The 16099-nt window shown below is 51.2% G+C and overlaps 1 protein-coding gene across 2 annotated transcripts in view; it reads right to left on the bottom strand.

The window, feature by feature from the left end:
- Positions 1 to 2061: 2061 nt before the first annotated feature.
- Positions 2062 to 16099, bottom strand: part of CPNE2 (copine 2) — a 50233-nt gene continuing 36195 nt past the window's right edge. Inside the window, exons 11-16 of one of the 2 annotated variants that reach the window (XM_009478011.2) lie at positions 14477 to 14610; positions 13599 to 13653; positions 8878 to 8929; positions 7488 to 7621; positions 3745 to 3981; positions 2062 to 2703 (exon numbers count right to left, since the gene is read on the bottom strand). In XM_009478011.2, the coding sequence (XP_009476286.1) occupies positions 2596 to 2703; positions 3745 to 3981; positions 7488 to 7621; positions 8878 to 8929; positions 13599 to 13653; positions 14477 to 14610 (720 nt within the window). In that variant the 3' untranslated portion in view covers positions 2062 to 2595. Of the gene's footprint in view, positions 2704 to 3744; positions 3982 to 7487; positions 7622 to 8877; positions 8930 to 13598; positions 13654 to 14476; positions 14611 to 16099 lie in introns of those variants that run through there. The other variant, XM_075714777.1, reaches the window with a different exon arrangement.

Genomic DNA, 16099 nt, shown 5'->3' with positions numbered 1-16099 from the left:
AGCAGTTGGGATAAAAGCAGTGAAACCTGAAGGCCTTTAGTAGGATTTATGCCTCAGCTTGGGTGTTGAACTTTCCCAAAGGAAATAAGGAGAGTTATGCTCACGCTGAGGCTATCCTTAGCCAAATACCCTTTCTGTTTGCACAACCCTGTTCCACAATCAGATCCTTACAAACACCGTAATTCCTCCCCTGTTCTTCTGGGTTGCCTGGCACCTCTTGTGTTTGCTCCAGAGTTGCTTCTGCCTCTTCTCTAGCTACTCCAATTATGGTGCTTTCAGGTGGAAAACAGATGTCTTGCTGCCTCCCTAATGCTTTACTTTTGATGACTTTCATTGTACTTAGCTATGGAGTGAAAGGGAAGTGGTGCACAAAAAATGCCTGTTTTTCTTGAGAGTTCCATTTGTAAGAGCCATGAGCAGTTGGAATGAGAGATGTAGGTGTCCATCCTTGGCATTAGGCTAGATCAGTAATCTCTCTATAGAGTCAGAACAGCCTGGCCTGGCTGTGAGCACACTGGAACCATTTTCCTGAGTGATATTTTGCACAACTGCAGTCAAAATGGCTGATTTAGACAGAAATTTATAGTGGGATTTGGCAGCCAATTGTGGGCAGATGTGGTGGTGGTGGTGGTGGTCCATGGGGGCTGCAAGTGAGACCAGGACAGGGTGCTGGTGGTTATGTTGGACCCTGTGTGGCAAGGAGGAGACATAATTCGGTAAAAGCAGGCATGAGCCGTTCTGGAAACAGCAGCTGTGGCAGTAACCTTGCCCTGGGGCTGACATGCTGGAAAAGAATGGCTGGCTCCAGCAACTCTGTCATTCAGTGGTGGATTTAGATTTTGTTTGTTTGTTTGGGTTTTCTTAAGACTGTTCTCTCTTTGCCATGACTGCATAGTGTATGCTTCATCCCCTCCCCAGGGACAGCTTCATAAACTTGTTCTCTGTGCTAGTTGTTAAAGCTTCAGAGAGGTGTTAAAAAAAATGACAAACCCCCACAAACACTCTACTAGGAGAAGAGCTTACTAGCTAGTGCAGCTGCATGTGAGGTTGGTTCTCTTATGGAAAAAAAAAAAAAATTTCCAGAGCCACAAACTTTGATCTGGAAGCAGAGCTGTATAGAGCATTATTTTCAAATGAGCCACCCTTCAAAGGCTGCTTCTCCATTTGGAAAAGGGTGGTGTTGGTTGGTTTTTTTCCTTTCCAGGGGGCTTTGCAAGGCAAATGTTTCACGGAGCAGTCCCACCTCTCCCAAGGGATGGGGCTGGGGCCTCACCCAGCGCTGTGCTTGGAGCTGACTTGGGTCCTTGCCATCAGCTTCGGCTCTATGCTTTGGCCGAGCCGTGGGACTGTGCGGGGCAGCCTGCATACTAGTGACTTGGTAGCAGCAGTGACAACCACGCATTTGCTAGTGGTGGTCGGTGGCAATGAGCACAGCCAGTAGCACACGCATGAGCGAACTGGCTCTAGACCAGTAGAGGCACCAACCTCCCACCACAAGTGCTTTCACTACTGGGGAGAATGGAGGTCAAGTCTACTTGAGTTTGGAGTAAGGCTGGTGAGCCCTGCAGTATATTCAACTTTCTACCTGCCAGCTTCAAAATGCCTTAATCTAATTAACAACAGAAGAAAGCAGCAATTAGCACTGAAGATAGCACGTTGTTGATGAGCGGCTCAAAGGAGTTGCTGGAGAGCAGGATTTCATTACCTAGCCCATCTCTGCCCAGGCAGCAGGGAGCTTTTTTTACTCAGTCTTGGAACAATTTCTAGAGATGAAGCAGCAGTGAACCATGAAACTCCCTTTGCCAGTTTGTTGTGGGTTCACTGGTGTTTTCCCAAGCATGCATGTCCATGTGCGCACACCAGCCCCCTGCCCTTGGCTCGGGCAGACACTGAGAGCTGATGCGGGAGAGTGAGGAGATGCTGCCCTCCCCTGGATATCCATATTTACCTCCACCTTCAGTAAATCACCCTCTGGCATGCTGCTGTTGATGGTCTGAGGCTGATCCCAGGGCACAGTGAGCAGAAATGCTGAGTGTAGGGTGAGTGGTTGGGGGACTCAAACACTCAGCACTGCTGACCATGCTCCCAGACCTTCCCATCTAGGAGACCCTTGTTTTAAATGTCCAAGTTTCTTTATTAACCTGAGTATAACAAATATAACATGTAAACAGTATAAAAATGAACATAGAGTATGACAGAGGTACAGGTACAACACAGATACGTGAACTATACAATGACCATTTCATTGAATGATAATAATATATTAAGCATTTCATTGCTTGGAAAAAGCAAGTTTTGATTGTAAAAATTGTATCCTGTTCCACTGAAATTATACAAAGTACATTCAATACTGAAAAGTGACTCAACAGAGCAGGACCAGGGCATGGCCTGGTGTCTTAGTGTTACCTCGGGCCAGGACTGTACAAAATTAATTCAGACACTTCTCTGGGATGAGTTTTAAGAACTTAGCAATTAAATTAAGTAGTACAAAGTGTTTCGGGGAGGACACTCTTCTCTTAAAAGTATGTGAAACATGTGCTTTTGGTAGGACCAACAGCCTTCAGCAACATGCAGAGGGTGCAGCCTGGCACAGCTCTATGCGGGCTCCGAGTTGATGGGTGGCAGGTTTTGGTGCTTGAAGTACTGCACGACTTGCTGGGGCAGCTCTGCCAGCACAGCTTTGGCCAGGGTCTCCTTGGGGGCCTGCAGGTGAAAAGAAACAAACACTGGCACAAGAATGGCCATAGGGGACTGACCAAGCAAATGTGGCTGGGCTGTCCCCACCTCCAGGCCGTGGCGTTTCACTTAATACCCCCTAGAGTTTACTGGCAACCAGCATTTTATACACCTGGGATTATATTCTATACTACACCTTCCCTCCAGGAGATAATTCACTGGTAGGGAGGAATAAAACATGCTTGGTAGGTTAGAAAAAACAGGTATTGAGTAACAGCAGGTGAAATGGAAATACACTGATTAGCTGCAAAAAGAGGGAAGATAAGCACAGGCTGATTTTCTGCATCCTCTGGCAATCCTGTGCCAGCAGCAGCATCCAACCCAGGGCTGACTCCTGGCCAATCGAGATGGGCAGAGAACTGCATCTCGTTTTGTTTTGTTTTGTTTTGTTTTGTTTTTCTTCTTTTTTCCCTCCTTCCTTCATCAACCTTTTTTCCAACACACAGTGGTGGGTTGGGCAGTGGGCAGCAGGAAGCCATCCTGCAGAGGGGACACATGCAGGGCCAGTGCTGGCATTACCCCTTTCTACACACACTGGGAGGGGACCGGGGGAGCTCAGGGCTCACCCCCAGGCCAGGGCAATTCAGCATTAAGTCCTCAGCACATGGCATATCATGGGTGCTGGATGACGCCTGAGCGGGAGATGCTAGCATGGGACCATGGCAAGGGACTTGAGCCCAGTGCCAACCCAGCTCACCTGACATGACCCTGCTACACTTGTTTTTTTGATGAGGGGTGACAGAGACAGGGGGATGCTCAGATGGAGCACGCTACGGAGGTGCAGAGCACTGTTGCCCCTGCCTGCCCCTGCCTGCAGTGCTGGTTCACGTGGTCCATGCCAGCATCGTCAAGGGATGTGGCGTTTAGGGTCAGGGTAAGGCAGGCAGGTGCCAGCCCTCTACCTTTTGCCTCTAGCTACCTCTAGCAGGGCTGCTCCACATCCAGGGTCATTTCCAGGCTTGAGACCCCATTTCTGCCTGTGATCCCCTGCCTGCTGCCCACACTCACATTGCGGAAATCCCGGAAGGGCACAAACTGGACAATGTCACGCACAGCCTCCTCGCCAGTGTAGGAGCGCAGCACCCGGCTGTCCCCGTCCAGGAACTCCATGGCGGCGAAGTCGGCGTTGCCCACCCCAACAATGATGATGGACATAGGCAGCTTGGACGCCTGCACCACGGCGTGTCTTGTCTCATCCATGTCGCTGATCACCCCATCCGTGATGATGAGGAGGATGAAGTATTGCTGGGGAGGGGAGGGTGGAGGGTCAGACCCAGTGGGATGCCAGGGCACCTTCACACCGCAGACAGAGCCTGTGGGGTGCAAGCGGCTGGGATGCTCCACATGTCAGGGGGAGGCAGGTCCCCTGGGGAGTTGGGAGCGCGAGGTTCACCGCTTCCCAGGACAGCTGGCATCGCTCCCCTTTAGCAGCACCCAGAAATTTCAGGTGCTCCCATTCCCCCTGTTTTTTGAAAGATAATAGCCAAACAACAAACCAACTCCCACCCCAAAATATTTTGCTGATTTGCTGTACTTAATGATGAAAGAAAAAAGCCCCCAACCTGTGCAGAGCTTGTGTGTCATGGCCAGAAGGAGTTTGGGGCTGAGACATGAGCCCTGCTGGGAGATGAGATCTCCCCCTACCCGCACACAGCAGGATGTGTGTCAGGGTGGTCCCCATCGACATGTCCCTGCACCAATGGGGAGCATCTCCTGCATCCCAGAGCCGGGCTGTGGGACGGGGGGCCTGTCCTATGCTCAGGGCTTGTCTGTCTCCCGTACAAAGCCGTGGTCTTGGAGGCACCGAGGGGGGATGCAGCAGGTACCAGAAAGCTAGGGGGAATGCCAGAGCAGCAGCGTTGGCACCAGCTCCCCTTCCTGTGGGGAAAGGAGGGCAATGGAGCTGGTCCACAGAGCTGGGGGAGGATGGACAGACGGTCCGGCTGGCCCCAGTTCAGCAAATCTGGGGCATGTGGCCCTCTGAAAAGCCCATCTCCTCTACCTCAGGGAAAGTAATGGTTCAATTTTGGCGCATTACACAGCTTGCATGTGCTGGAGAAATGATGAAAACAAGCACTTAAGCGCATTAAGCCCTTTGTTTCTCTCCTCATTCTTTCCATTTCCTCTGAAAACCACTAGCTCAGCCGTCCTGGAAAAGCAAGAGAGGGAACACAGCCCCCCCAGCCCATTTCCTTGCTCTTCCTCCAGCCCACATCTCCTGAAACCTTCCTTAAGCATCATCTTCCCTCAACACTCTCTGGTGCTAAACTCCAAGTACAAATAAGGCTGGGCAGAGCTTAAGCAGAACCTGAGGATGTGGGTGAGGAGGTTTTCCCAAGCCAGGACAGGCAGCCAGCCCCTTCCTGACCGTGACCCCAACCCCTTTTGATGCATTAGCCCTGCCTGCAGAGCACTGCCCAGAGTTTAGTTTTTTTTCCCTAAATCCGAACTTTACAGAGCAAATCATGGGGAGACATAGGTCTGAAGAGCAGGACCCCAACATCTGAGTCTGGAGGGTAAGACTAAACTCCAGGAGAAGACCTGCATGCTCCTATGTGGTAGTCAGCACCATCAGAGGAAAATGCTGGGAAGTAGCAGGAAAAGAGGAGGGAGCAGAGCTCTTCAAATGTTTATCATGCCATATTTCAGAGGCCAAGTGGAATAAGAGATGATGCTGGGGACCAACCTCAAAGCCCGGGGGGCTGCAGTGGGGTGAGCTCATGGGGAGCATCATTACTAGCGAAGGAGCAGCAGGCACCACACAAGAGCATTGGCAGAAGATTTCCCAAGAAGTGATGACAATTTTCGTGATGTCAGTAAATAGCAGCGGGCCAGGGGTGCTGGTGGCACCTCCAGGCTCCAGCCACGGTATCCAGCCAGGGTGCAACCTCTGACTAGAGCTGCTGGAGCAGGGACCAGGCTGGTCCCACAGCCAGATACCCCCAGGCTGGGGTCTCCATCAGCACACCGACCTGGCAGCACCTTCCCTCTTTCTCCCTTTTTGTTGTTAAAATGGACGATCCCTGAATCCACTGAGGGCTTTGGGGATGATTCCTGATCATTTGCTAATGATATCAGCAATTAGGCTCACATGCACGTGAGCAGGGCTGGAAGGCATGAGGCAGTATTAAGCAGCATGTGGTAAGAAAAGGGGAGGTGTGTTTTAATTCCCCAAAGCTTATTAATCCTTCCCCAAGAGTCAAATTCTGTGTAATCCTTCTGTCTCTCTCCCCAGCCCCAGCACGTTTTAGTCCTCCCATCCCTTAAGAACTGGCAGCTTCAGTGTTTGTGATCTGTGTTGCCATGGAAAAACTACGAGTTTTTTTTGGTTTTATTTGAAATGTTGGGAGCAAGAGAGAGTAGGAGGAAGAGGAGGGCAGGTCCAGGTGGCCACCGAAGCCGGCAGCATCAGGGGTGGCTTTGCTGCACACGTTGAAGATGGGATGGAAGAGGAGAAGACCCCGGGGGAACAAGATCCCTCATCAATAATGCTTTGTGCTTCCAAAAAAAAAAAAAACCTGAGCCAACCCAGGCTTGCCTCTGATGGCACTATTAGTGCTCATTATTTAAAATCTCCCTTGATTAAACTGTTAATGCCAACAGAGGGGTGCAATTTGCATACGATTAGCGCCTCCGCTCAGTGTGGAGCCTGTGGGTTTCTCCCTCCCACTGATGCCAACAAAAAAATGAGGAGCGACCTGGATTTGTGCTGAATTAAACCAAATTCAGTATTTCGTTGTGCCTGGAGCTGGGAAGAGCAACAGTGCTCAAGGCAAGGCTGGAAAAGGTCCCCCTGGGGAGGAGGTTTTGGATGTGATCCAGCTCTGCTCCAGGCAGTAATCAGGGAAGCTCTTACCCTGAGGCAGCTCCTGCCATACACACCCTGATGCCCAAGCTGAGCTGCTTTTGGCCAGCAAAACCCAGGGGCCAGACTTGCCATCCTCTGTGGGCAGCCTGCTGCCACAGAGACCCAAGTGAGCTCCATCTTGCAGTCTTCAGATGCTCTTTGCACCCCTAAGAAGACACCCCTGTCACCACTGGCAAGGCTGGACCCACGGCTGCAGCTTCCAGCACACGCAGGCATCCCAGCATCCCTTCAACCACCAACCTCACCCTCCAAAACCATGCTGGCACCAGCTCTCTCATGGCCCGGCACAACTGAGCGTGGTTGTACAGGGCCCCTGTGCTGAAGACCAGCCTTTTGACATACAGATGTGAATGGTCTGATGGACTAATTAAGGGGACTTCCAGGACTGCCGAGTGGCTGGAGTGGCTGCATAGGAACTCCTGGCAAAAGGTTCAGATTTGGCCACATCAGAAACATGCTTTACACCATGGTACAGACTTGCTCTCTCCATCTGCTGTTTGCAAGGCTGGATGTGCACCCCCAGATCTTCCCAGATCTTCACAGAGGAGAGGGAGATGCGTCCTCCAGCTGTTTATTATGTGTCAAAGGGAAATAAACCAAGGTTTGAAGTCATGCTCAACCTCTTCCCTGTTGGTTGTGTTTCCCACTCACACTACAGCAGCGGCATCACCATCCTAGTGCCCCCTGGGGACCCCAGGACCATCCAGTCTGTCCTGCCCCAGGACAGTCCTGCAGCTGCAGGGACCCCAGGGATGGTCCTGGTGGGAAGACCCTGCCTCCCTGCCCGCAGCGAAGGGAAAGACATGAAATCAAGCTTAGGCTTTACCTTCCCCTGACCAAAGTCATTGGGATTGCCATCACATCATGGGATCTTATGACTTACGGATGCAGACTCCTGTTGGGTGGCCTGAGCCGCAAAGCGGGCCACATGGTTGACGATGGGGGAGAAGTTGGTGGGTCCGTAAAAGCGGATGTGGGGCAGGCAGGCCGAGTACGCTTGGACAATGCCCTCCACACCTTCAGGGAAAGCAGAGAAGCCAGGCATTACAATGCGCCACAGCCCAGGCCCATCACAAGTCCAATTAAGCATCATTAGCTAATGTTACCATGGGAGTTGAAGTTAGACAGATTTTATTCCCCCAAACTCATCCAGCTCCACAAGTTTCAACCACCTCAAATCTTCTGAAACCAGGGCTTTGATTTTAGTCACTTTGTAGTGGATGCTCAGACCTTCTGGGGTAAGAGAGCCCTTGTAGTGCCCACAGTCAAAGAAGGCTTTCCTTGTGTTTCTGCAGAAATCTCAGAATCGGCTGAAGAGAAGGAGCAAAAAGAAAAGCAACTCCTGGGCTCCAAGCATAACCAAAAACCAGACAGACAGAGATAGTGGAGAGAAGCAAAACAATGCCAGAAGCACCCTCAGAGCTCCCAACCTGTGTTTGGGACCCGCAGGTCATTGGAGACCCTTCTGCTTCTGCCACACCAGAACAGGGTAAATGGCTGCTCTCCCAAAAGGATACATGGGTGTGTAATTAAAAAATGGCCAATTACACAATTAATCAGCTGATAATCTGTTCTTTGGGAAGGAATTGTCACTGACAAGAGTTGCAGGACAGTGGCTTCTGCACCCTGTAACGCCTGCAGTAAATCAGGTCCAATGAATGCTTTTCAGCTACTAGAGAGGGACTGAATGAAGCAAAAGCAGCAGAAAAAGCAGATGTTCACAGCAAGCTTTCATGAACCAGTGAGTGAGGTTTGGAGGATGCCTGAGCCCTTGTTTTGCTGGGGTGAAGCAGGGGTCAAACCAGACATTTGCAGCCCATAGTAGCCCTTACCACTTATGATTTGAGCAGTTCTTCAGCCATGACTGTGATCAGCTCTCAGCCGCTAAATGAAGCATTAAGTCTGAATTCCCCATCTGCTAAACAGGCCTGGTGTTTCTTGCAGGCTTGCTGGAGGAGCAGATGGCTGGTAGGACTCACCAGACATCAGCACAAAGGCGGGTTTTATGCTGTCTGAATCCAGTTGCATTTTACCCTGGGCCTTCCTACACACCCCCAGATTTTCTCTGCTTTCCTCTTAGTGCACCCTTAGCACTTGCTCTGCTTCACTGTTACTGTCTGTCTCTGAGCAGATCTTGAAAAATTCCCGAGATGAGTTACTGGAGAAACACAGAGTAAAGGACAGAAGACACTGAAGGCAGCTATGGAGTGTTAAAGACCTGGTAGGAGTCTTAAAGACCTGGTAGGAGTCTTAAAGACCTGGTAGATGCTTACCTGAACAGAATGGGTTTGTGGGATTGAAGTTAATGGCAAACTCGTGGGATACCTGTGGAGAAGAAAAGACCCAAATTAACATGGAGGGCCAGTGCAGGGCTGGATGTTCACTATCAGTTTAGCTGATGCTGGAAAGCTCGTTTGGGTCTGATGCTCCCGTGGGGCAGGACCCGGTGGTCGCAGACATTATGGTCCATCCTGCTGGCTCAGCAACACTCTGTTACCCAAACAGCAAGGAGCAGCAAATTCAAACGTGGTCAGGTTTGAGCAGCGTTTGAGGATGGACTGGTTCCTCTGGCCTTTCATCCCCCATCATGGAGCCATGTGAAATTATCACATCACAACTCTTCTACAGCTGTCAGAGCAGGTTTTTCCGCATGGCTTCCCACTGCCTGCCCTGAGGGAAAGCATGCAGAAGGGATGCTGGGCCATCTCACTGGTCACTAGGAAAAATGACTGGTCCTATTGCAGGTTATAAAGGGAGGAAATTCAATTAACATCACAGGGAGCCCAAGTTCTGCAGCATCCTGGTTCCATGTCTCACTGCAAGTCGCATGGTGCAGCAGGAGCGGGGCAGGCACAGAGTGAGCTGGGTTGAAGACCTGATCTGGCATGTCAGCTACCATGACAAAGCCAGCAGATGATTAGCTTCATCATCTGGGTCATCATGAGGGTGAAAGGCAGCACATGAGAGGTGACATGAATGCTTGGCCATGGTGGACAGCAAGTCCCAGCACAGTCTGAGCTGGTTTTCATTGACCATGAAACCATCCCTCCTCCAAGGCAGATGCAAAATCCTTCAGATTTTCCACCACCTCCTCCCAAGCTGAGGGAGATGCTCTCACGAGGAGGTGCTGTAAGACACTAGCAACAGCACATAGCCCTGCACACCCCTGATCCTGGCTTGTTGCACTTGCGCAGCCAGAGAAACCAAACAGTAGTGCTGACTGCGAATCATAAAACCTTCCTCATCTACTTCCACAGGAAGACCCTGCAGACAGAAACCACAAAATGTCAGGCTTTGAACCTACGTCTGCCAGCAAAGGCAGGGCAGCTCAATGGCCTGGGTGCAAGAGAGGGTCAGGACTTCTGGCCTCCAGTGTGAACCTTGCCAGTGTTGGCGTAGGTCAACAGCTTGCTTGGGGAACAATCATCTGATGATCTGGGAGCTTAAGAATTCCTCACTCTGCTACCTGCAATTTAGGCACCTTAAGAAGCAAACAGACTCTCAGGAACACCAAGGACACACAACTGCTGCTTCCAGCACCTCTGAAGTTTGAAGGAGGTGATTTGGGCTTTCAGACCACCAGCTCAAGGGCTCTGAAACAAAAAGCTCCCACTCTGTTCATGCAGAGTTACAAAACAAGGATATTTTCTCCCTCTCAGAAGGGTAGTGGTTTGCTGAGCTTCTCAGCCAGGGGATCACTTTGAGACATGCATATTCATAACACTGGCAAAATGGCTGTCCCCTGAAGTGCCATGTGAAGCAGAAGTCCTTCTGAGACTGCAAAAGCAACACAGATCTGATGCAGACTTTCCAATTATACTGGGCATTGTGTCGAAATCAACAGAAATTATTTTTGCAAGAGGCTATGGGGTGGGAAATAGCAACCAAACAAAAGTAGGTCAACCAAAAGTCCTCCTTGTGCTGCAAAGCTGATGAGCTGTCGGACTGGCGAATGTCAACAGCCTGCTTGGGTCTCTCCATGCCTGTTGAGCACAACCAGTAACACTCTCAGCCACCAGTAACCCCACGGTTAGAGACATAGTCTGAAACGTGTGACTGTGTTTTGCACATGCTGTTTCTCGTAGAAGCTGCAATTTTGGGTAATATATCCAAATTCAAATTTCTTGAGTTTCAGTTGTAGAGGGCTCACTTTTTTTCTTTAAGAAGACGTTCAGAATTCACCTACAGGTATCACATTCACCAGTAACCTACAGGGAGAAGCTCCTTCAGACCACCCCAAAAGATAAGACTTTCATCTGCAGCCACGCTGTGTCCTCTTCCAGTCCTGGATGGGGATGGCCACAGCTCCATCTTTTCCCATTAGGAATTATGAATGTGCCTCACAGACGCACAGCTGGAGCCCATGCTGGAGAACTGACCCCGCGGAGGGTTCTCTGCCACCTCCCCCAGCAATCCCACCCCTGCCGTGACTCAGTTTCCATATATATGAAAAAAAAGGCAAACTGAGGGAAGGTCTTGGGGGGTGGCACGTTGGCAAAGCTGCCAGCTTTGGCTGGAGAGGCTGAGCTCTACGGGCACAAAGACACTTCCTTTGGCCAACCCCATCAGACTAGATATAAGGAAGAATTTTTTATGGTGAGGGTGGTGAGACACTGGAACAGGTTGTCCAGAGAGGTAGTAGACGCCCCATCCCTGGAAACCCTGGTCAGGTTGGACGGGGCTCTGAGCAACCTGATCTAGTTGAAGCTGTCCCTGCTCACTGCAGGGTGGGGGGGTTGGACTACATGACCTTTAAAGGTCCCTTCCAACCCAAACCATTCTATGATTCTATGATTCTACCTCCCAAACCCAGGGTGACCAGGTGGGGCTCCAATGTTAAGCATCACCCTCTCTGCTGCTGCCTTGCCTTTGCTCATCCCCCAGAAACTGCAACTCATCTGCTTCCCTCTCCTGTTCCCTACTGGGAAATCGCTTGAGGCTCTGTACAGAGCTGTTACATAGCAAGATGTTCTTTGACATTTGCAACGAGACTTTGTGTGCAAAACATCTCACTCTGATGGATGCCTGGGAAGCGTTGGGGAGCCATGGTAACAGGACCACAAAGCACCATTTATAATACTCTTATCTCTTAATGATCTTCCCCATTTTCACTCATCTGTGGGTACAACAACTGCCCTTCAGTGTGTCCCCTGGGGGGCATCATTGGCCACACAGCTCCCCACTGCCTGCCCGCTGTAACACAGGGCACAGGTTTCAATGAAGAACTGCTGCTTTGGCTTTGAAATTACCCAACAAGCCTTGATTGCCAAAAAACCTTTAACGAGTGAGCTGAGCTGGTGATGCACAAGACTCCACGGGCTGGGTGAGACGGGGAGGGATAAAGCTCCTGGCTCCAGGCTGGAGCGGTGCGGGGTCATGCATGGGGCATGCCCCCCCTCCTAATGTGAGACAACCAATGGGTCACTGTGGGTGTTCGGGCTGATGACCTTCAGGCAAGGGCCAAAAGCACCTGGGAAGGGAAAGCTGCTCTCCGCTGGGGTTTATGTGGGCTTAGACATAATTCTGGGGGAAAATGAGGTGTTTTTTCCAGTAGCGCTTACAGAGCATCCCCAGGCCCACAGGAGCAGCAGGAAATATTTCTGTGGCAGGCTGCTGGAGGCAGCCACAGGGTGGGCAGAGGAGTAGCATCCCTCTGACCCCCAGCCCCCAGCCAGCATCCTTGACGTGGTACCTGCCTCCAGCCTTGCAGGAAGGGCCGTTTCCAGCCCAGCAATGCCTTTCCCATGGGCACTGACCCACACACATCAGCAGCAGAGCAGGATGCTTGCCATGACGATTCACCCATTCCCCCAGCAGCCCAAGCCGCCGTACCCTTTCCATCCCCACTGCGTTTTCCATTCCCATTCCTCTCCCCAAGTAATAAATCCCTGTTGGCAGCTGGCTGCTAGTCCTTGGAAGCTGTCTACCAAGATTTTGCCACTGAAAGTGGTGAAGTGAGAGACCAGAGACATTTGCCGGCTAAGGAGGATGAATCAGCTCCGAAGTGCACATGGAGGGATCTCCTCCTGTGGCTGGCAAACAGCCAGAGCTCACACTTGAGTCACATGAATTTTGGCTGCCAGGGGAGTGGAGAAAAAGCGCAAAGCCGGAGCGGGCAGGACAACTCCAGCCTCAAGGGCTGGCAGTGATGAGCTTCCCAGCCTGATTCACGGCCGCTCATGACTTACATGCCCTGCTGTGCTCAGCCCAGAGCAAAGCTCCCCTCCCAAAGAATACAAAAGGCTCGCTGAGGTTCAACCCCAGCCTGAAGCAGGGGCCTTCTCAAAACGAGTGAGCAGAAAGAAAATGCACATGAAGGGCATGAGCAAAAAGCAGACAAAGACCCAGCCAGTAATGAAAGGTGGTGGTGTCCCAGTGCATCTTCTCAACATGAGAAGATGCACCGCACCAGCCAGCGCAGGCTGCAGGAGCAGTCCCAATCCCTGCCCACAGCATCCCTTCTGATGAGCAGGATGGTCCAGTTCACCCCCTTGCAGGACCAGGGTGCCTTTAGTCCCTTCAGCACTTAATCCCAACAAAAGATCAAGGTGGCTTTTGGGAAAGCCCCTTTGCTCCAGTCCTTGCAGGCTCTGCCCATGCAGCATCACGTTGAGGCCACCCACCTCCCAGCCCCCTTCCAGACTTTGCCGCTGTCTGACACACTCATCCAGGAGGCCCTTTCCCTCGCCCAGAATTGCTCCTCCCTCCTGCCAGGAAAATGAATCAATGCCTGGCTCTGCCCGTTAATGCCAGGGAGCTGCTGCTTTCATGCCAGCTTAGAAGGGAGGAATGGGCTGCCTGTGCCCCATCCCTACCTCACCACCCACCCACACTGCCACATCTCACTCTCCACCAGCTGAAATGCCACATCCGCCCATTCCCCAACTGCCTCTTCCCCAACTGAGCCAGCTGGGAAGACCTGGAAGCTCTGCTCCTGCCTAGGCAATATCAGGAAAAACCCATCTCAGATGTGCAGATGGCCACAACACTTCACCTTCCAGTCCGGCGGGAGCTGGGCACCAAATCCCAGAGCAGGAAACATCTTGTCTCTAAAAGAGAAGAAGAAAAATGTATGGGGTGTATTTACACACACAAAGCAGGCTTGCAGGGCTCTTGCTATGGCATCCCCGTGCTACCAGCTACCCAACACCCAACTACAGTGAAAGCACCAGTGAAGAAAGGTGCCAGCCTTCCCTTCCCAAAACAACACAGTGCCTTTAAAAATCATGAGAGCTGAACAGAGACACAGCAGATGTTCCCCTTTGGCTTTTGATCTTTAGAGGGAAAAGAGTTCAGCTTTGCTTTATCACCCACAGGGATGAGGAGCATCCTCTTGCCCAAACAGCTGAGTCTCTTGCAGATGTGTAATCCTGGAGATTTTAAAAGAATTAACTATTCATTCTGGTCACAAAAGCCATCATGGCAAGACCAACAGATTTCTGTTTTGTTTTCTCTATTGATGTCTAAGATGATATTTTTCTGTGTTGCACATCTCAGGGTGGCTGGGGAACAAGGCAGCCGGGTGGTGCAGCTGCCAACAGCAAATAACAGCAAGCTGAGGGCATCTGCCTCTGCACCAAGAAAGCACCAAGCGGCTGCTTTCCAGCTGCCCCCAGTAGAGGATGCTCCACCTCTGCTAACACACTCTTCCTCTCAACAGCACTGATGGGGGAAGAGGAGAAACCTTGTCCTTACCCTCTCCTCCTCCTGCATCCTAATGTATATGGCAATTTTCTCTCAAGGAACTTTTCAAAAGCAAGGTATTATTTAGCCCTGGCTTTGCAGATGGGAAATCAAGGCACACACATCTCAGCAGCCCCTTGGGAAGCCACCTGTAAAACAGGGGTGGAGGCAGAAGGGCACAGTGCTTACGAGTCATAGTCCTGGATGATCTGGCCGACAGCCCAGATAGCCGACAAGTACTCGTTTGTCCCCATGGGGTTGATATAGTGCAAAGAGGAGGGGTCTCGTGGGTTCCCATTGGAGGCTGTGAAGTCAATCCCAACCTGGGAGGCAAGAGAGAAGCACAGAGCTGTCCTCTGTTAGCAGACACCACTACAGACCTGGCCACTGAGCCTCCATTGCCTTTGAGGTCCACACACAGTCTCATCAAGACTCAAACCTCAAACTTTTGAAAAAGTTTAACAAAATCCAGCTCTTCACCTTCCCTAAAAAAAGCTGATTAAGTACTGGATTAGGCAAAGCCATTCAGTATTACACCTGCATTTTTCACCAGCAAGCATCACATAAGATGTCCCAAAGCAGCCTCTGCTGCTGGAGCAAGCCACCACCATCTCCAGCTCAGGAGTCTCGCTGCCCATCTCCCAGGCATTAAACTCAGGAACTGAGTAGCCCCATGGACACCAAAGCAGCCAGGGCCGCCCGGGCATTTGGATCTCAAGGTCTTTGACCAAAGAGTCACAACCCTGAGTGGAGCTTTCCCTGCAGCCGCTCTTCACCAGGCTTCCCTGGGGACCAGTATATGCTGAGCTCTCAGGGGCCTTTGTGAGCAAGGCACTCATTTTTCTCCATCCTCAATTAGGCTTTCTATTTAAAGACATTTGTAGAAATGCCTGTCTCAGACCCAGTCAAATCTGGTCAGAAGAGGCAAGATGCTGAGCTACCCAATTTGAAATGACTGGGAAGGAAGAGTTGGGAAGAGGCGAGCAGGTGGTGTGACTGCACTCGCGTTGTTTGCTTAGCAAATAGGCAAAACCCAAAATAACTGTGTCAGCTAAATTGAGCTCAGGGGATTCACAAGAGATTTTGCTCTGTATCTGTAATGGGAGAGGATGAACAGCGATTTGGCTGAGAAGGGACCTTGGCCTGGCTGGGGCAAGAAGACATCACAGCCCAGGACGTGCCACCACCCTGTGCCAGGGTGACTGGTAAAACAGGCTTGACAGGACAAGGAGACATGGTTTTAAACTGGAAAAAGGTAGGTTTAAATTGGAGATAAGGGAGAAATGTTGTACAATGGGGTTGATGGGACACTGGAAGAGGTTGCCCAGAGAAGTTGTGGAGGCCCAGTCATTGGAAGTATTCAAGGTCAGGTTGGACGGGGCTTTGAGTAACCTGATCTAGTGAAAGATGTCCCTGCCCTCGGCAGAAGGGGTTGGACTGATGATCTTCAAAGACCCCTTCCAACCCAAACCATCCTATGGTTCTATGAAAACCCAACTTCTTTGTCAAGCAACCTTACAGCCTTACCAACCTGCAGTTCACTGGTGTAACACCCACGCCCATGCGCCCAGCTCCTGCCGAGCCACCACGGGCATGATCAGAGAGCAAGAGGGAAACTGAGGCAGGGGGAGGGGGCTCAGTGGAGTCAGACAGACATGTGCCCCAGTTGTGCAAGCAACGTTACCAAGAGCAGCACTCAGGCAGCAAATTTTGGAGGGATGCAGCTGGTCTGCCTCTAGCAGGAGGCAAGCAGCTGGTCTGCCCCTAGCATGAGGCAAGCAGCCGGGCACAATGACCCTCTTCTCTGCAGCT

The sequence above is a fragment of the Pelecanus crispus genome, chromosome 8 (genome assembly GCF_030463565.1).
Source record: "Pelecanus crispus isolate bPelCri1 chromosome 8, bPelCri1.pri, whole genome shotgun sequence".
NCBI classification, from domain to species: Eukaryota; Metazoa; Chordata; class Aves; order Pelecaniformes; family Pelecanidae; genus Pelecanus; species Pelecanus crispus.
Note: the sequence above shows the minus strand (reverse complement) of the source record. Positions and strands in the feature narration are given on the sequence as shown.